This window comes from Orycteropus afer, unplaced genomic scaffold (genome assembly GCF_000298275.1).
Source record: "Orycteropus afer afer isolate SDZICR_OR568_19922 unplaced genomic scaffold, OryAfe1.0 scaffold00067, whole genome shotgun sequence".
In the NCBI taxonomy this organism is placed as follows: domain Eukaryota; kingdom Metazoa; phylum Chordata; class Mammalia; order Tubulidentata; family Orycteropodidae; genus Orycteropus; species Orycteropus afer.
In genome coordinates this window covers 10,839,292-10,859,697 of record NW_006921654.1, presented here as the reverse complement: position 1 = coordinate 10,859,697, position 20,406 = coordinate 10,839,292, and the positions used below count along the sequence as shown (strand labels likewise).

The 20,406-nt window shown below is 41.8% G+C and overlaps 1 protein-coding gene across 1 annotated transcript in view; it reads left to right on the top strand.

Annotated features, from left to right (window-relative positions):
* The window catches only part of GLG1 (golgi glycoprotein 1), a 185,874-nt gene that overhangs the window by 153,697 nt on the left and 11,771 nt on the right, over positions 1–20,406 (top strand). Inside the window, exons 12-23 of the mRNA XM_007940357.2 lie at positions 1,438–1,575; positions 3,926–4,012; positions 5,745–5,807; positions 6,571–6,684; positions 9,377–9,465; positions 10,690–10,807; positions 12,025–12,117; positions 13,811–13,948; positions 17,085–17,208; positions 17,686–17,828; positions 18,025–18,126; positions 19,192–19,299. Coding sequence (XP_007938548.1) covers positions 1,438–1,575; positions 3,926–4,012; positions 5,745–5,807; positions 6,571–6,684; positions 9,377–9,465; positions 10,690–10,807; positions 12,025–12,117; positions 13,811–13,948; positions 17,085–17,208; positions 17,686–17,828; positions 18,025–18,126; positions 19,192–19,299 — 1,317 coding nt within the window. The remainder of the gene's footprint in view (positions 1–1,437; positions 1,576–3,925; positions 4,013–5,744; positions 5,808–6,570; positions 6,685–9,376; positions 9,466–10,689; positions 10,808–12,024; positions 12,118–13,810; positions 13,949–17,084; positions 17,209–17,685; positions 17,829–18,024; positions 18,127–19,191; positions 19,300–20,406) is intronic.

The following is a 20,406-nucleotide window of genomic DNA, read 5'->3' as shown; positions in this document are numbered from 1 at the left end:
CTGAGATACTTTATTACATTTCAGTTCTGCTTTTGTTACAGAAAGGAGAGAGGGAATTATTTCATATTCATGTTTATAAATACCCCTTCTGAGCTTAATGCAAAAATCATAAAAATGGTTAGGATTCCAAATCAAGAGACCCAAATGGAAAGGAATGTCGTACTTCAGCTCTTGTGTTCTTAAAGCAGTTTTTATACTACTCTGCAGGAGAATGTGGGAGTTTGTTGTTGCTTTTTTTCTTCATGTGATGAACCTCTCATTAACCACCTAAGCAAAAAAGACATTGCTGTCAAGTCGATTCCAACTCATAGCCACCATGTAGGACACAGTAGAACTGCCTCATAGGGTTTCCAAGGCTGTAAGTCTTTACAGAAGCAGCCTGCCTCATCTTTTTCCTACAGAGTAATGAGTGAATTTGAACCATCAGCCTTTTAGTTAACAGCCAGATGCTTTAACCACTGTGCAACCAGAGCTCCCTTCATTAACCACCAAAAAACAAACCAAACCCACTGCCATCAACTCAACTTCTTCTCACAGCAACCCCTGTAGGGTTTCCAAGGTTATAAAACTCTAGGAAAGGAGACTGCCTCATCTCTTTCCCACAGAGTGGCTGGTGGGATTGAACCACCAATCTTTTGGTTAGCAAGCCAACCATATGTCTTAACCACACCACTGTCAGAGTTCCTTTCATTAACCGCAGGAGCTCCTAAATTTTGGAATCTTGCCACTTACTTTAGTGGGAGTTTCCTTCCTTCTCTTGTAAATGGCCAAAAAGGAAGGATGAACTATTGGTGTGTCCCATGTTTTAGTCAGACTGACTATATAGTTAGTCTCTCTGACTAAAACGTCAATGACAGCTTTCTCCCAGCCCTGTCAGCAATATTAGTTTCCACTGACTTCACCTTCTGCTAATTCTACATTACCCACTTACGAAAGTCTGGTCGTGGCCTGTAGTAATTGTTGCTTCTACCATTTCCTGCTTGTTCTTTCTGAGTTTAAGTCATTTTGAACTCTGTTCTTCTGAAAGTGTATATTTTTTGTCCTGAGCTGGATCTAGCTTTCTACTCTACATTGAGTGGAAAACTACTTTTTCTAAACAAAAATTCTCCAGCAAACCTGGTCTGAACGAATCCAGGTTACTTTTATTCGGGCACTCAGAAAAGGATGTGGTTTCATATAGTATATTAGAAAATGCTGAACATAAAATTCATTCCTTGTGATAGTGGTTTTTCAGAATCTTCCATTTTAGGAGGAATAAATTCTTATTTGGAAGAGATTGAAGGTATAAAGTTTGAAAGGTATAAAGTTTACAAACTATAAAGTTAGTTATTAGTTGCCTAATGACAGGTTTGGTCCTTCCAGTGTTTTGTTTTTTTTTTCCCAGTTGTTTTTGTTTTGCACCTTCTTTAGGTATTTTGTTTGTTCTTTCTCACTTAGCTCTCGCGGGAGTGCCGGGCTGAAGTCCAGAGGATCCTGCACCAACGGGCCATGGATGTGAAGCTGGACCCTGCCCTCCAGGATAAGTGCCTGATTGACCTGGGGAAGTGGTGTAGTGAGAAAACAGAGACTGGACAGGTGGGAGTCTTAGCTACCTGTGTATCTTACAATATTATTGTTAATGATTAACATTCTATATAGAGAACAGTCACTGTGAAGTCCATCTCTGCGTTTATTTTTTGGGTGTGATTTATTACGTTATTCAATGTTGTCTTTATAAGAAATTCTTGAGAAAAATGTGGCCTATCTCTAGTGAGTACATAAGATTTCATGGTGGGCATTTTGTGCAGTAGTAGCTCTACTTTCCTTAATGTCTTTCCCTTTTCTTTCCTCTTTTACACATTTTTAATTCATTTAATCTTTTTTTTTTTTTTAATTCATTTAACCTTGCCTTTTTTTCTCTCTTTCACTTTTATAAGCTGCATTAAATCCTTTTGAGATGAGGCAGCGTATAAATATGTACATATATACGTAAATAACTGGTGTACATAAATAAATGGTATGAATGCCTTAGAATAGTCCTATAACATACATAAACCAATACCAAGCTCACTGCTATTGAGTCAAACCTGACATAGCAACTCTTCCTTGGGTTTCCAAGGCGGTATCATGACGGAAGTAGATTGCCCAACCTTCCTTCTGAGGAGTGGCTGGTGGGTTTGAACTGCCTGCCTTCTGGTTAGCAGTCAAATGCCTTAGGGACTATGCTACCAGAGCTCCCATAACATACATAGGAATGGCATTATTTTTTCCATTTAGTAACTGACAATATTGAGGCTCAGAGAAGTGAACTGTATTGACTGTATTCTTTCCATAATAATATCAGAAATGGAGGGGAGGAGCAGCACCCAAGAATTACATGCATGCTGTGAATAGTGCCTTAGGATTTTATGCCTACTTTTAAAATTAAAAAAAATGCATTATTGCATTCCAGCAAATTAAGTGGGACTGTAATGTCATATGTCTTAAGGCAGGTGCACCAAGCAGTGAGGAATAGCTATTTATGTAAAGCCCCATTGGTGCTAGAACCAGAAGTGAACTCAGGTTTCCAGGAACTCACTGCCGTCGAATCTGTTCTGACTTATAGCGACCCTTCCTTGGGTTTCAGAGGCAGTATCTCTACCGAAGCAGATTGCCCAGTCTTCCTTCAAAGGAGTTGCTGGTGGATTTGAATAAATAGGATTTTTTTACTTACTCGTTTATTTTATTCTCAAAAGTTTGATGCATTTTCTTTATGGCTTTTCCCCCCTCTCTGGCTGTTGTATAATTCCTACAACCCCTCACCTCCCTTCTCATTCTAATTTTGAAACAGATTCTTGTAGAATAATAAGTTAAACTTAATCCCTAACAGAGAACTTGGCTGAGCAAACGGGAAGGTGAGCTGATGTTATACTTAAAACCTCTGTAAGAAACGGTAATAAACTGGTATTGTGAGATTACCCTCCTACCCTCACCCTCAGATCCCAAAGTCCAGAAGAGATAGCTTTTAGATACACACTCTCTGGTGTGATTGTTTCAGAATTTCCCTCACAGGATCCTTTCTTATGGGCAAGGGTTATCATCTCTGAGCTCTGTGCTGTGTTACAGACCTGCTTCACCCATGTGGTCCTGACCTGCTTCACCCATGTGGTCCTGACCTGCTTCACCCATGTGGTCCTGACCTGCTTCACCCATGTAGTCTGAAAAGAATTCGTTTTTTTTCATTATGAATTTCTTGTCCAGTGGTCATTATTTAAATACAGGTATAAAGTAGGAGGTAAAGATGATCAAAACACAGATTAACAATGGTGTTTAAAAAAACCAAACTCACTGCAGTTGAGTCAACTCAACTCATAAGGACCCTTCCTTGGGTTTCTGAGGTGATATCTCTACAGAAATAGATTGCCCAATCTTCCCTCCAAGGAGTGGCTGGAGGGTTTTGAACCTCCAGCCTTCTGGTTAACAATCAAATGCTTTAGGCACTACACCACCAGAGCTCCTAACGATGGTTTAAATGAAGTGAAAGTAACGGCCTTATAAGATTTTTAAACTGATCACACCTGCAAGCCAGCTTTTGGTGGACTTAAGAAATGTGACCTTCTATGGGTTGGGCATTCCTACTTCCATAGTGATACTGCCTCGGAAACCCAAGGAGGGGTCACTATGAGTTGGGGCCGACTCGATGGCAAATAACAACAACAACAACAAGGGGTTTTGCAAGACTATTTTACCCTCTTACCCCTCTTAACTACCCTGTTACATCAGGCACTTATCTTTTCATCAGCCTTCTTGGGGAGAATCAAATAAAGCTTTGATTTCTGTTCATTGAGGTATATTTGTTTAAAAAGAAAAGAAGAACCACCCGAAAGGAAGTAGACATTGGTGTCTCAGATTCCCTTGATGATTTACGTAACTCACAAACACCAGGAGATTTCCTTTTTCTTTGCAGGAGCTTGAGTGCCTCCAGGATCATCTCGATGACCTGGCTGTGGAGTGCAGAGATGTAGTCGGCAACCTCACAGAGTTGGAGTCAGAGGTAAGCAGTTTGCAGCTCACAGGACAGCGCTCTGTCCACAGCCTTCCCTTTGTCCTTAGTTCTACTGTTCCTAGACTCTGGAGACTGCACATTTTCTATGAAGCAAAAGAAACCTAGTCATGCTCTCCTCGCTTGCTTTCTAAAGATTTCTATGTTGCTTCCTGGATCCCTTCTCTTGTTCCTTCAGAAAAACATATACATTAGCCCTTTGGTTTTCTTAATGAGCTAGAGTTATACAGTGATTGGACCTTTTTTCCCCTTCAGAAAAGATAGCAGTTATCCTTCCCCTTATGTAAAGTTAACATTTCAGATCTCTTACTCACATTCAAGAACTGTCCAAGCATTACTGTTTTCTTATCCTTAGCTCTTCTAGGAAGGTCATTTGAGAGGAGGAAGTAGGAAAAGAACTTGTTACATTATGGGGAATTACAGTTAGTATCATGAGACAAAATGTATATAAACTGCTGTATGGAAAATGAATTTGCTCTGTAAACTTTCACCCAAATCACAATTTAAAAAATTTGAAAAATAAATACCTAAAATTAAAATAAATTAGGAAGGTCATTTGGTAATGTTTGCATGTTTAATAAAATAAAAGCCTGAGAATTTGAATTAAACATGGAAGATTGAATACATGTTTCTCTTTTTCATCTTGTTGTTGTTTGCCGTCGAATCGGCCCCGATTCATAGCGACCCCTCCTTGGGTTTCCGAGGTAGTATCACTACGGAAGTAGGATTGCCCTTCCTTCCGAGGAGTGGCTGGTGGGTTTGAACCGCCAGCCTTCTGGTGAGCAGTCAAGTGCCTTAGGCACTATGCTACCAGAGCTCCTTTTTCATCTTAAAACTCAGTAAAATATTAAAGATTGATTTTAAAAACTCTACACTTACAAGGACAGTAATAATGAAGGAGGAGGTGACAGAAGAAAAGACAACAAACTTCTGAAAACTCAAAAGCAAAACAAATGGACTTGTTGAAGAGCTGATTATGGAAGAAACCAACCTCAAGTGCATTTTCCTCTCTGTGCAGCTGCTCCCCATCCTGCCAGAGGAGATCTCTTCACTGAAGAAGGTGGCAGAGGGATTCTGAGTGAGGCACAGTGGGGAGCAGGGGAGATATGTTGAAAACAGTGAGGTTTATGGAACGTATTATTTGAATTGTCAAATTGGCAATACGTGGAATTACATTGGTGGTATGTAACCCTTTGCAGGAAGATGTTATTTTTATCAGCTCGTGCTACACAGGGATTACTCTGGTTAAAGGCATTTTGTTGTGTCTGTTCTCCAGAGACAGCAGTTTGTCATCTGATTTGAGGGCAATGATCTGGTTTATAAGCTTATAAACTAAAGATAGATGTCATAGTTACCCCTGTTTTTGCATTTTGAACTGTGTAGCATTTTGGAAAAACTCCAAAGTCTTTACAGAGTCTGATGATACTGTTAAATATTTTCAAACCTCACCTTTTCTTAATTCTGCCTTCTCTCTTATTCAGGCGCAAGAGGAATCTAACTCAGGAATATTTTACCTTTCAAAATACAGTATAGGACCAATTCTGTCTGTCCTGGAGCTATTTCATTTAAATATTAGAATGGTTCCCAAATATATGTATTAGATTAGGTACCCATCGCATATTACTGATTCAGAAAAAGAAACTGTTCCTCCTCCTCCCACCCCCTTCCCTCTGACTTTGACTCTTTCTAAATTGGAATTACTAATATCTTCAATTTTCTATAGGATATTCAAATAGAAGCCTTGCTGATGAGAGCCTGTGAGCCCATAATTCAGAATTTCTGCCATGTAAGTGATGTTTGGAGAAACAAGGGTTACAGGCAGAACCAAATTCATTGAGACTCGCCCCCAAGTGTGTTGGACCTATCTCTGTCTTCAGCATATGTCACTCCTGAGTGATAGCCAGCTTTGACAAGTTAAAAGTTGAAAGTGAAAACAAGATCAAGGGAGAGGTGCCACCATCCTGGGCCAACCTTATTTGATTATCCTTTGTAAGTGGCCAGGTATGTGGTTGGCAGCAGTTGTCGAGATGCCCTTTGTAAGAAAAATGGAACAGGGAAGCCCCTATTAACTTGGCTAAGTGGCTTCTGCTATATCAGTCCAGAATTTATTACCAGTAATAGTGGTTTCCCCTTCCACCTATGGCTTTCCAACTCAATGCTGAGTGAAGTCTCTTGCTTTCTTACTTTATTCACATATTGAACTACCTAAATTGTGGGAGTGAGACACATTGTGAACCATATGGTCTGACAGCCCGGAGACTTTGTTAGATGGCCCAAAAGCCAGCTGCTGGCATCATCTAAGGAAAGGAATTCGAACACTGCAGACTGCTTATTCTTGTTGGGGTATCATGCAGAGTAATGTGAAATGTAAATTTTAGTCCACTCAGTGTTTATTTTAAACATTTAAACATTGTTTAGGCTTATTTTAAAACAACTTATGATGTATCTTGCTTGCCAAGGCCTCTAGAATTGTATTGTCCATGGATTGGGGTCCAGGTTTTGTTCATTAACTGTTACAAATGAGTGGAAATGTGCACTGCCTTCCTCAGGATGTGGCAGATAACCAGATAGACTCTGGAGACCTGATGGAATGTCTGATACAAAACAAGCACCAGAAGGATATGAACGAGAAGTGTGCCATTGGAGTTACCCACTTCCAGCTGGTCAGTAACTTGGCATTGACTTCCTGTGTTGGCTGCTTACCTCCCCTTTCAGAACATCACAGCACTTCTTCTGGGAAGTCATATATCCAAACATATATCCTTTTGAGTTTGTTACTGTTGAAAATATACACAGGAAAACATACACCAATTCAACAATTTCTAAGTATACCATTTAGTGACATTGATTACTTTCTTTGAGTTGTGCAACCATTTTCACCCTTCTTTTCTGAGTTGTTGGTCCCTCATTAACATAAACTCACTGCCCCCTAAAGTTCCTATAGATTCCTTTGAGTTGCTGTTGTTAATTTGATCCCATGTAAATAGTTCTTCAAAGAGCACCGTGCTCAAGGCAAACCGTTTTTTTTACTAGTGAAGCTAAACTGCTGTTTGGTCGTAAGATGCCTTCAGGGGAGATTTTTGGTTTAAGGTTTAAAGATTTTCTCAGACCAGAAGAACTAGATGGTGCCCAGCTACCACTGCCATCCACTTGGAAGGGATGTAGGAGATCCTGCATAAAGAGGGAGAACAATGTGGAACAAAACTCAAAATCATTTGAAGCCAAAAAAAAAAAAAAGAAGGGGGGGACCAGGTTTGCTGGTCCAATAGAGCCTGGTGTAACCACTGAGACTATGGCCCCTAGCTGCCCTTCAGGTCTGGCATTGAACCCACAACTGTGGTTTCCAGCCAAACAAAGTACAGGCATGTGAGTTAAACATTTACCTCAAGTAGACACACGCCCTGGAGAGAACAATCATGGGAGAAGGAAGGGCTGCTTATGCACGGGGAGATAGCTCAGGGTGCAGAAGAGTATGAAGGGATGGACACTGGGAGGAGGTAACTAAGGGGAGGAAGTGGGAGGGGAGCTGCTGCATTGTAAATTTTGGTCAATGACATGAGACAAAGTATATGTGAACTGCTGTATGAAAAGTGAATTTACTCTGTAAATCTTCACCCAAATCCTAATTAAAAAAAAAAAAAAAAAGGTCAAAGATTTTCTCAGGGCAATAGTTTCAGGGGTTACCAACCCTCCATGGCTCTGGAAAGTATAGGGTCCCTGAGAATTTGAAAGTCCATTCTGCATTTTCCTTTTTTGACTAGAGTCTTTGATCAAAGTGTTTTGTAGTGATAGCTAGGCACCATCCCTTTCTTCTGGTTTCATGGCAGAAGCAGTTGTTCAGGAAGGCAAGCAGGCATACATTCCATATCCTCCTCCTATTTCTGACTCTCTTCCTTCATTAGGTATTCTGTTAACGGTTAGTGGGGTCTGTTAATTTGTGTTACTGTTCACTGCAGTGGCCCAAATGTGTGTCAGTGCACTGTATATGTTAAGGCTTTTTTTCCTTTAAAGCATACTATCCAGGTCTAAACCAAACCAGCTAAATGCACTGCCATCAAGTCAATTCAACTCGACTCATAGCAACCCCTCCTTGGGTTTCCAAGGCAGTATCTCCGCAGAAGTAGATCGCTCAATCTTCCTTTTGAGGAATGGCTGGTGGGTTTGAACTGCCAGCCTTGTGGTTAGCAGTCAAATGCCTTAGGTGCTCTGCCACCATAGCTCCCAGATCTAGCATTTGAGTAAGAAGTCAGACCATACACTTCATAGCTATCACATTTCTAAAGGAAGTATTTCTGGTACAGTAAGTACTTCCTTCCCAGGAAGCAGAAATAGGTTATCTTTGTTAAATTTACCTCTTCTTGGAACATGTAACATGTAGTATACCCAACTTCAGCGGTTTGTGCATTCATTGTTACTGAGTGTCTTCCAAGTGCATGGTGAAACATGTAAAACCCCTGCCCTCATGGACTTTGTATTCTTATTAGAGAAAGACATTAAAAACAAGGTTGCTGTTGTAAGGTGCCATCAAGTTAGTTCTGATTCATAGCGAACCTTGTATACAACAGAATGAAACTCCTGGTCCTTGACCATCCTCACAATCCTTGCTATGTTTGAGTCCATTCTTGTGGCCACTGGGTCAGTCCCTCTTGGAAAGGGTCTTCCCCTTTATGTTGACCCTCTGCTGTACCAGGTCATGACACCCTTCCCCAGGGACTCCTCCCTCTTGATGGAAGGTGAAGTCTTGCCATCCTCACTTCTAAGGAGCATTCCAGCTGCACGTTTTCTGAGACAAATTTGTCCATTGTTCGGGCAATCCATGGTGTATTTGAATATGCTTTGCCAACACCATAATTCCAAGGCATCAGTTCTTCTCATTCTTCCTTCTTCATTGTCCAGCTTTCACATTCATGAAGTGTTTGAAAATACTCAGGCTTGGGACAGGTGCACCTGTGACATCTTTGCCTTTTAACACTTTGAAGAGGTTACAAATAAATATATAATCTCAGGGGATTCTATGAAGAAAAATAAAGGGATGCAGGGTGAAGGAGAAAGAGGGCTTCAAAGGGAGGCATTTGAATAGAAACCTCAAGGAAGTGAGGAAGCAAACCTTGCAAACATCTGGGAAAAGAGTCTTTCAGGCAAAAGGAACAGCATGTGGGTGATTGGAATAATGGAAGCCAGGGTTCCTCAGAAAGGTGTAATGGGGAGATTGGAAGGTAATAAAGTCAGAGAGAGATGGGGCAAGTTGTGCAGAGTCTTAGGAGTAGTCTTCAGAAAGCTGTAGGAATACGTAGTCACCCACACTACTGACAAGAACTCACCACTGAGTTGCTGATTTTCTTTCTTACCTTTCAGGTTCAGATGAAGGATTTTCGGTTTTCTTACAAGTTTAAAATGGCTTGCAAGGAGGATGTGTTGAAACTTTGTCCCAACATTAAAAAGAAGTATGTGATTTCTAATTGATCGTCCTGCTTCCTCCAGGTCTCTCTGACCCGTTGCCATCGAGTTGTTTCTTATTCACGGCAACCCCCGTTGGGTTTCTGGGGTGGTAAATGTTTACTAAAGTAGATTACCCAGTCTTCCTTCCGCCAAGTAGCTGGTGATTTAAACCACTAGTCTTGGTAGCATTGAGATGCCCTAGACACTGTGCTACCAGAGCTCTTTAAGTCTCTCTTGTTGTTGTTATGTCAGAGTAGACTCATTGCTACCCCTCCTTGGGTTCCCGAGGCATTATCACTACTGGAGTAGATTGCCAAACCTTCCTTCTGAGGAGTGGCTCTCTTAGCTACTGAGTACTCCAGGATATCTGGCAACCTCCTATTGTCTAGCAGCCTTAGCCCTGGGGACTTTCTACATATCTCCTTTGATAAGGTGGCTGAATACTTGGATTATCTGCATAGATAATCTTTATAGCCACCTAGAGACACAGCTGCTAGTAAGTTTTTATGTAGAGAGCCCAAAGGCTAAAGGAGCATTTTTAATTTCTGCAGGTTCAGGTTATCTAACTGATAGTTTGTGTACTTAGAGAAGCAAGTTACTGTGTGAGTGAAAGTGGTTACCTGATTTCCTCCTAATAAAATTTCCTTATGTCATTTTCCAGGAAGCAGCAAAGGCTTATATTGAGTTATCTAGTGAAAAAACAAAAACTTTATTCATTTAAGAATTAGGTCTTAATGAGGAGAATGATAAACTTTTAAAAGCATGGCTGCCCAAATTCTTCCATGTTGCTCTTTGAAAAGGCATGTTTCTAGAACACACTTACCCTCCTATAAACCAAGTTCCCATTTTACTCAGGTTTCTGTATTTCTCAGAAATGAGTTTTACACTGTCAGAGAGACACAGTCCCAGAGTTGAGGGCAGCATTCCTCTGTAGGCATGTGTTTTTAACAAAGCAGGTTTTGAACAATCCTTGCACACATGTCCCTCTCTGGCCTCCCCTCCAGTCAGGAATGTTTTCAGCTTTCAGGTTGCTGCCTGAGTTTTAGGACATATACAGTCAAATAAATGCTGCTGTTAGCGCTCTAAAAACCAATGAGAGTGACAGGAAAAGACATTCAAAAGCATGATAAAGTGGGCCATGAATGCTGGTTGATGGCGTGGCCGCCCCCCAACCCAGCCTCTCCCTTCACATATCTCCAGCCAGTCTGACTTTCTCATTTCCTTGGCAGGGTGGACGTGGTGATCTGCCTGAGCACCACTGTGCGCAATGACACCCTACAGGAAGCCAAGGAGCACAGGGTGTCCCTGAAGTGCCGCAAGCAGCTCCGCGTGGAAGAGCTGGAGATGGTAATGTCTCACAGCTTCCGTTCCAGGAAATCACAGGGCAGGGATTTGAGGGAGTTGGATGACGGGCTAGAACAAATAATGAAACTATAGCCACTATTGGGGTAGTTAAGACTTGGAACCTTGTGCTAAAATTTTACCATCTGTCAATTAGTTTCTTGCTTCACTTTTCTTTACATCAATAAAGATAATTTATTTTTTCTTTATCTTACATAATTAGAATTTGAGCTTTAAGAAAGGCTGTAAGAATGTGGTCCATTTATTGGCTCAATAATGTCTTCAAGGATAGAGGTTCTTCCTCTCTCCACTCTGCTGTCCTTGGGATCAGCTTCATCCATAGGCTGGTTTCCCTCATCACAACATGACTGCCTGTTATAGTTGGGCCACCTGCTCTATTATTCATATCCAGCGGGAAAGAAAGATAGAAATAAACCTCCTCCCACCCTGAAGTAAAAATTCATTCCTTCAGGTTGAGTAGGAATGGTTAGCTTGGGGTTTTTCCCACTTGCTGACCATAACAATCTCTGGGAAATGCCATGCTGTGATTAGCTTACTGATCAAGGTGACATGGATATTGGGAAAGCAGCTAAAAGATGTACTACTGTAGGAGGAAACTTTTTTGAGGTTAAACTCGTGTTAAGAAGAAAGCTAAGAACTGTTCTTATTATGGTTTCTACTGTGGATCGTACTCATTTCACCTCAGTCTGAACAAAAAAAAAGAAAAATAGAAGATTAAACTTAATTTCTCAAATGTTGTATTATCAGATTTTCACATGCAGTGGCAGTGATCCAGTCATGGTTCTGTGTAAGTGGAGCTGACCTATTTTACTGTTACACAGATATGTTTCCAGCTAGAGGCTTTGAGTCCTAGCTATGTTTGCAGCTCTTTCTGTAAAAGAGTACTAGTAGAACCCTACATTTACATAATAGTTTTAACTGTCTAAAGTGATTTCCACATATGTTGTTTCATCTCACAAGCAGTCCTGTGAAGAGGAGTAAGTAGTAGCATTTCATTTTGAAACAAGGTCCAAGTATTTCTAGCTATTAGTGGCAGAACTGAGAGTAAAACCCCATTATCTATGTTGAACCACTCTGCTGCCAGTTTGCTGTATGAAAATTGAAGTCACTGGACAAGATCCAGCCAGCAAATAAATATGTAGAGCATTTGACATCTCCAGCTTAAAATGAACTCTCTTCTCCATGCTGGCTCCCTCACTCAGACAGAAGACATTCGTCTGGAACCAGATCTGTATGAAGCCTGCAAGAGTGACATTAAGAACTACTGTTCCACTGTGCAGTATGGCAACGCCCAGGTAACTTTATTCTTGTTTTTTAACAATAAAAGTGGAGGTAACATTTTCATCATTACTTCTTCACTGGTTGACAGGTCTCAGCATTTCTTACCCACAGCTTGTCTGTCCAACCTCATCATCCCTTCTTAAGTCAAGCCAGACTGTTTTTCAATTCCCAACGGAGTTCTCTACCTGCCCTCCTTTGTCTCTTACTCATTTCTTTCTTTGTTTCATGTTTGCTTTCCCCATCATTTCTGCCTAATAAGCTAAATCATTCCTCAAATGCCTGCTCTTCATAGTTTTCCCAACAGTATGTTCCCAATGCATGGAAATTCTTAACTAGAGATCACAGAGTAAATAACCTATGGATTTTTTTTCCCTCCTGAATGCACAGAACAGCCCGTACCCTTAAATTCTGGGAATGAAGGGCAAGCAGGTAGTTTGTTTTTGTTTTTTGCTTTTCTTGTGTTACTCCTTCTAGTTAAGGGCATTGCCATGGTGCTTTAGCTTTTGAGATAATGGCTTTATTGTCTCCTTGTGTCTAATATTGTTGATACAAAGTCTCATGTCAGTCTGATTCTCATTTTCTGTAGGTAATCTACAGAGTCCTCTAATTTCACTGTGCTGTGATTAAATCTGAGTTTTGTTTTATTTATCCTGGTTATTAGCCTTGTCTTTCAGTCTCAGAATTTCTTCAGTTCTTGGAAATTCTCAATCATTATTCATTCAAATATTATCTTCTTTTTTGGAATTCTTATTAGACAGCTGGATCATATGAATCTTTCCCCCATGTCTCTTAATTTTTTCTTTCGTGTTTTCATTTCTTTGCCTCTTTGTGCTTCATTGTGGTTTGTCAGTTCCATTTCCCAGATTGAAAACTTATTTATTTCAGCTCTGCCCATTCTGCTCTTTAGAGAGACCACCAATTGAATTTTTAATTTGGGTGATTATATTTTTTAGTTCTAAGATTTCTACTTGGTTCTTTCCGTAACTACTTGTTCTTGATTCCATCTTACTTATCTCATCTTATATTTCTCAAAGGTTATTAAATATATTTTTTGAATTCTCACTTTGATTGCTTTTTCCCCTCAATTTTGTATCCTTTATTGTACTTATTGTTTGTCTTATGGTATTAGCATTCCCCAACTATTCAAGGAGCTCTGTCAGCGTGGTGCCTAAGGCACTTGACTGCTAACCACAAGGCTGGTGGTTCAAACCTACCAGCCACTCCTCGGAAGGAAGGTTGGGCAGTCTACTTCCATAGTGATACCGCCTCGGAAACCCAAGGAGGGGTCACTATGAGGCGAGTCTGACTTGATGGCACGTATCTAGTCAGAGTTCTTGCTCCAGGCCTATGCAGAAAGCCTAATGTACGCTCCAAAGGGAATCTTGAAAAGGGGCATCTCTAGAGGGCAGATGAAACCAGGAATCCCAAGTGCATTTCTGTCCCTTCGGACTCCAGTGCAGCCTGCTCCTCATCTGTAATTTATATATAGTTTTGTTTATTATTAGCCCTAGGCTTGTGGGTTAATAAGTGTAATTCTCCTTGGTGAGGAAATCTTGATTCCCATTGCCTGGGAATTAGAAATGAAAGGTACTTGGATAGAAAAATGAGGGGAGGCTCCCTAAGAGAACTGAATACTTCACCATCAGAATACATGAGTTACCAATCCCTGGCACACCCCTCAACTTGACTGCACTTCTTATGCCATAGATTATTGAATGTCTGAAAGAAAACAAGAAGCAGCTAAGTACCCGTTGCCACCAGAAAGTATTTAAGCTGCAAGAGACAGAGATGATGGACCCGGAATTAGACTATACACTCATGAGAGTCTGCAAGCAAATGATAAAGGTAAGGCATCAGAACCAAGTGCTGAGTAAGTAAAGGTAAGTAAAATGACGACAGCAACATAAACTGCTTAGAAGTTCAGAGGATATATATATAAACCTTCCAATTTCAGCCTCTTTTATACAGCTAAGACAGTGTTTCTCAGAATGTGGTCCCTAGACACACAGCAATAGCTCCTTGGAACTTGAAGATTCTTTGGTCCCACCCCAGATCTACTGAGTCAGAAACTCTGAGAGAAGAGCAGGCAGTCTGGTTGAAGGAGCCCTGCAGGTGATGCTGATGTGTGCTCATTAAGAGTACCCTGAGCGAAGATGACTTCGGCCCAGGCTTCGTTTTGGCTTGACTTGCTGCTGAGAATTTGCCTTTCCACCCTAGATATACTGAATTGGAATCTAAATTTTAACAGAATCCCCAGGTGATCCTTACAGATTCTGATTCAGTATACCTGGAGTAGCATACTTACAGTTTGGCCTGAAGTACAAGGAAATGATTGTCCATATTGGGAGGTTAAATGGTAAGTAGGTATACTAAGAATGCTCCTGTTGAGCATCTTGATCATCCATCTACTTGAGATTTTTTTTCCCAAAATTTTTATTGTGATTTTGGTGAAAGTTTACAGAGCAATTCATTTTCCATGCAACAGTTCATATATACTTTGTCTCATGATACTGACTGTAATCTCCCACAGTGCAACAGCTCTCCTCCTGCTTCCTCCCCATAGCCACCTCTTTCCTGTGTCCTTCCCTCCCATGCACTCCTGCCCCCTGAACTGTCTCCCTGTGTATATTCTTCCATGATTGATCTCTCCAAGGAGTGTATCTGTCTAATGTAAATGTTCAGCTCATATGCCTGTCATATTGTTTGGCTGGAAGCCACAGAGGTGGGCTCAATTCCAGACTTGAAGGACAGCTAGGGGCCATAGTCATCTAGTCCTTGGACTAATAGTTTCCATGCATCTTTGGTTTTCTTCATTCTTCTCTGCTCTGGACAAGAAGAGATGCATTGTTGCATCTAGATAGCTGCTTGCAAGCTTGTACAATCCCGGTCACTACTCGCCAAAGAAGGATGTGAAACAATGTTTTTGTGTAATATGTTATGCCAGTTGAGCTTGATGTCCCTTGTGACCATGGCCCTGAGCTCACAGGTCCAACTATTCACTCCCTCCAGGTGGCTAGTTGTAGCCAAGAAGTGACTACAACCATGTCTCTTGTCAGCTCTACTCCATACCTGGAAATTCTTACAGAACATCCAAGTACACGTGTAGAAATAACTGCCTGCCAGCCCTATTCTTGGTCATGGGCACACTCCCCCCTGCATAGATATACTTAATCGTGCAGCCTGTCCACCCATCTGTCCACCTGTAGATCAATGTTTGCCATCACTGACAACGCAGTACTGTATGTGCAAAAGGGTTTTGTCTTTGTTTTCTGTACTTTACGTTCACCTTTCTATGTCTTCCTCTTCCTCTGTGCCACCATGTTGATCCCTATGAAAGAGAACTTTGTACCCTACAGGTTGTTCTGTTTCATTTATTCCTCCAGTGAATGTTCTGTATCAAGGCTGAATGGAGTACCTAGATTTAAGTTCCATGATCTAGCCACATATACATGGACAAATTTACAGTCCTTATGCCTTACTTCAGCTGTTCTTTAAAATAACATTCTACTTTTCACCCGATCAAATACATTCTAAACATGGTTTGAAAGTTACAGATTTGAGAAAGCTCTGTAAGAATTTGATGGCTTTTATAAAAACCAGCATGCAAGCAGCCATCTAGATGCATCGATAGGTCTCTCCTCATCCAGAGAAAGAAGAATGAAGAAAACCAAAGATTCATGGAAACAATTAGTCCTAGCAACTGGTACACCATGCGATGTGCAGCCTATACGACTATGAGACCAGAAGAACTAGATGGTGCCTGGCTACCAGTGTCACCAACTCGGAGAGGGATCTATGTAGGAGATCCTGGATAGAAAGGGAGAACAATGTGGAACAAAATTCAAAATCATTTGTGGGGTGAAAAAGGGGGACCAGGTTTGCTGGTCTGATAGAGCCTGGTGGAACCACTGAGACTATGGCCCCTAGCTGCTCTTCACGTCTAGAATTGAACCCACACCTATGGCTTCCAGCCAAACAAAAGACAGGCAAATGAGTTGAACATTTACCTAAGGTAAATACACTCCTTGAAGAGAGCAATCATGGGAGAAAGAAGGGCTGTTTATGCACAGGGGACAGGAGTGCATGGAGGGATGGACACAGGGAAGAGGTAACTATGGGGAGAAAGTGGGAGGGGAGCTGTTGCATTGTGGTAAATTGTGGTCAATGTCATGAGATAAAATGAATATGAACTGCTGTATGGAAAGTGAATTTTCTCTATAAACTTTCATCCAAATCACAGTTAAAAAAGAAAAAAATCAATCAGCAATCTAAGTTCCCATAATAAGATATCAGTTGATTATAATCATGTACACATCAGCGAATTGGAAACAGAGCACTCGGAAAGGAGGCTTGATACTCAAAGGTCTCCTTCAGAGTTTATCAGGCACTGTGACATTTAGAGATTAGTAGTTTAGCAAGTTGAGATGAGTTCATTACTAGTCTAAAATGAATCTCTGACCTAAAGGACAGTAATAAGTACATAGGGGCTAGCCTCACAGTGTTTGGTAGGATTTTAGCCCTAGAAGTTAAAGAGATGAACCAGACTGGACCCTTACCTACATTCTTTTTCACATTGGTTAGCGAGTAATTCCTAGATTTTATCCCTGAGGTTGGGTAGATATATCTTGAGGGTTATATGGTCACCTAGTACAATGTTATACTCATGCTTAAACAATATTTAAGCCCATAAGAGACCATGTAATTTACCAAGCCAGCTAGGTAGAAGAGCAACCTACTGTTTCCTCTGCAAAATAGGAATTAGATGGCGGAGAAATACATGATAGACCAAGGTTTTTTTTTTTTTTTTTTAAAAAAAAAAAAAAAAAGACAGGCTTGGGGCCAGGTGCTCTTTCAGGCTTAGCCAATTCTCTGGTACCTAGTGAAGCTGCTGCTTTCCTAAGCTTTCCAGTAGATCTAAGAGCCATCTTAGATGGTACTAATTATCATATTTGAATAAGTGTATTGCTTTCTTCATTTGCAGAGATTCTGTCCCGAAGCAGACTCTAAAACTATGTTGCAGTGCTTGAAGCAAAATAAGAACAGTGAGCTGATGGATCCCAAGTGCAAACAGATGATTACCAAGCGCCAGATCACCCAGAACACAGGTAGCTGGCTCTCCTGGTGCCACTGGGCATGCGCTGAAATGGGATGCAGTGGGCACAGACTGACCTCATTAAGCTACACGTGCCCATGAGTTTTAAGGGCAACAGTCTGGGTGTCAGCAAAGTGGCTTATTCCTCCTTTGAAGAGGATCCAAAAGAATGAGAGGGAAGTCAAAGGAAATAAGAGGCTAGAAATAAAAGAGAAAACTGCCCTTGAAGGGCCTACCAAAGGAGTCAGACTTTAGTGTCCCCTGCAAAGAAACACCTAGAGACTTAAAAAATTTCATGCAGGTAGTAGGAGAATATTTGGGTAATCTGTTTTAGAGCTGTGAGTTGCAAGACCTTGTAACTTAATGGGCAAGATCTGTTAGACCTTTTCTTCTAGGTGTTTTCCAGTGTATTAGTTGTGGGGAGGTGGTGGGCATCTGCTTCATTTCTCTGAGCATTACTTTATCACATGCTTACCACTTTCTGCTCTAGATTACCGCTTAAACCCTGTACTAAGGAAAGCCTGTAAAGCTGACATTCCTAAATTCTGTCATGGAATCCTGACTAAGGCCAAGGATGATTCCGAGCTAGAAGGTCAAGTCATCTCTTGCCTCAAGTTGAGATATGCCGACCAGGTAAACTGGCTTGTGCTCTCCACAGAGATGTATGTATGGCACCAACCCTGCCCCAGCAAATTTTCTCTTTTGAAGTCCCTGGCTTGCTCCTACTTTTCCAAAATCTTTTGTATACTATGCCAACCCAGAGGCTAAGAGGCCAAATAAAAAATGGAAATTTTCTAACAGGCTGATTTGTGCACTTTCTCATATGTAGCGCCTGTCTTCAGACTGTGAAGACCAGATCCGGATTATCATCCAGGAGTCTGCTTTAGATTACCGCCTAGACCCTCAGCTCCAGCTTCACTGCTCAGAGGAGGTAGGATTTGTGGCTGCAAAACTGCTTGTGAACAGTGGTCAGAGGAGCTATTGTTCAAGAAGGTTCTTTACTATACTGTCTCTTCAGTTCTGAATCCTTGCTTAGTTGAAGCCTGTCTGCTAGGCTCTCCAGTGCCCTAGTTCCTGGTTCTCTGTAACACGGAATGAGACTTGGCTTTAGTGCTGTCACTGCACAGCTTTGTTTCCCTGTTTCTCTGTTGAGCAAGGGTATTCTTTATTATATCCACCTACACATAATTTGTACTTTCCTTCTCCTTATTCATCATGGTCCCCCCAGGACACCTCACCAGAAAGATAAAAGTGCTCTCATAAGAATGCCAAAGAAGTGCCTATCCCTGGAAATTATTAGACTTCCTAGTCAGAAAGGGACATGTGGAGAACCCTGTTCAACAGATGTCAGTTTTAGGGGATCATATCTAAAGCTATTTCAAAGAGGCTTACTTGAAACTGTCCAAAAAAATTTAACTTTTCATCTTTGCATGGGCTCTGCTTCAGGACCCTGTGTTTGTATGCACGTATGTGTGCGCTTCCAGGTCGTGAGCCTGGATGGACCCTCAGGCTCTGTAAATGGCAAGTTTTTGCTTTCTAATGTTTTACTTGGCTACATAGCCTTCCTTCCTGTGGAGGAGAGAGTAGCCGCCTTTGTCACAATCTGATTCACGTCTCAGGATAGACGGCTTAATGATATTTGCACATACTGATTTTCAAGTCTGTGTACTGGTCACTGTGAAGGAGAACAGAGCCCAACATCCAATACAAGAGGGAGGGGAGGGGACTCCGCCAGGACTCTGAGAAGAGGCCTCAGCATATGTGGCTGGAGGATCAGCAGATGGAGAGGTCTTAGAGGCCATGGTTCCTGGTGATGGGGCAGGGAGGTGGGGGGGGTTGTCATCTCTTACTTAGGAAATAGTAAGGGGCCGTAATAAGGCCCAGCACTGCCCAAGACTTGTTGAAATAAATCACCAGAGATGTCAGCTTTTGAAACCATTTGTTTATTTCTTGTGCTCAGCGAGGTGGCCTTGTTTTGTGTGTGTCTCCTGAACAGATCTCCAGTCTTTGTGCTGAAGAGGCTGCAGCCCAAGAGCAGACAGGCCAAGTCGAAGAATGCCTCAAAGTTAATCTGCTCAAAATCAAAACCGAAATGTGTAAAAAGGTAACCCCCGTCACATTGCCCCACTTCCTCCTCCTTCCTCTTTCTCTAGTGTAGTCCTGTAGTCTGCACACCTGCAAAAATGACAAGGATGTAACATCTTGCTCTTATTTCCTGACTTCACAAGAGGGACACAAAATCACCATCAGCAGCCCTAGGCTTGTATCCTATGAGGCCAGACATGCCACCACCCTTCAGCCTTTTTACCAACTCTGACACCAACCATCCCACTCAACAGCACTCGCTGCTTCTGTGGTTGGGTTTGATAATTCATTGTAGTGGCCCCACAGAACTCACAGATGATATTCACAGGGGTTTATTAGGGAAGTAACAGGCTACAGTTCAGGTTCAAGAACCAGCTAGAGATACACTTCTTCCATCAGAACAGTCTCCCCTCTACTGTGCCCTCAGGCATGCCTCTCTGACCCTTGGTCTCTTGGCCTAGCCTCTGCCCTGCTCAGTCAAGTGTTAAAAAGCTCTTTTAGCTCTGCCAATAGGTGTACCTAGCTGCACCCCATTCCACAAGCAAACTTCCTGCCCAGAGGCACTCGACTTTCTTGCTCCGTGGGCCGACAAGCCTGCCACTCTGTCTTGACCCTCCTGGTTCCTCTCCTGCTGTGTCAGCCGGTTGGTTGTCTCTGTCAAGGAGGATCAGTGCTCCACTCCACCTCCAGCTCTTCTCTCTTGATGGCAATGAGATCCCTCTTTCTGTCTTGAGGAAGACTCATTTTAAGCCTAGCAAAATGGCAAAACTAACCAGTCCCCACATTTGAGTCCCATACACCTTATTTGCATGGTACCACCCAGTAATCTGGTGGGAGTCACAAAGACTGGTTAGAAAAGCCATATCAAATAATTCACTGAACCACACGTTAATTATAAAATCTAAAATCCACACCTTCTTTTGCAGAATCCTTCTTTGTTCTTGTTGTTGTTGTTGTTGTCGTCAAGTGCCGTCGAGTCGTTTCCGACTCATAGCGACCCCATGCACAGCAGAACGAAATACTGCCCAATCCCGCGCCAGCCCCACAATCCCTGCTATACTTGAGCCCATCATCGCAGCCACCGTATCAATCCATCTCTTTGAAGGCCTCCCCCTCTTTCGTCGAC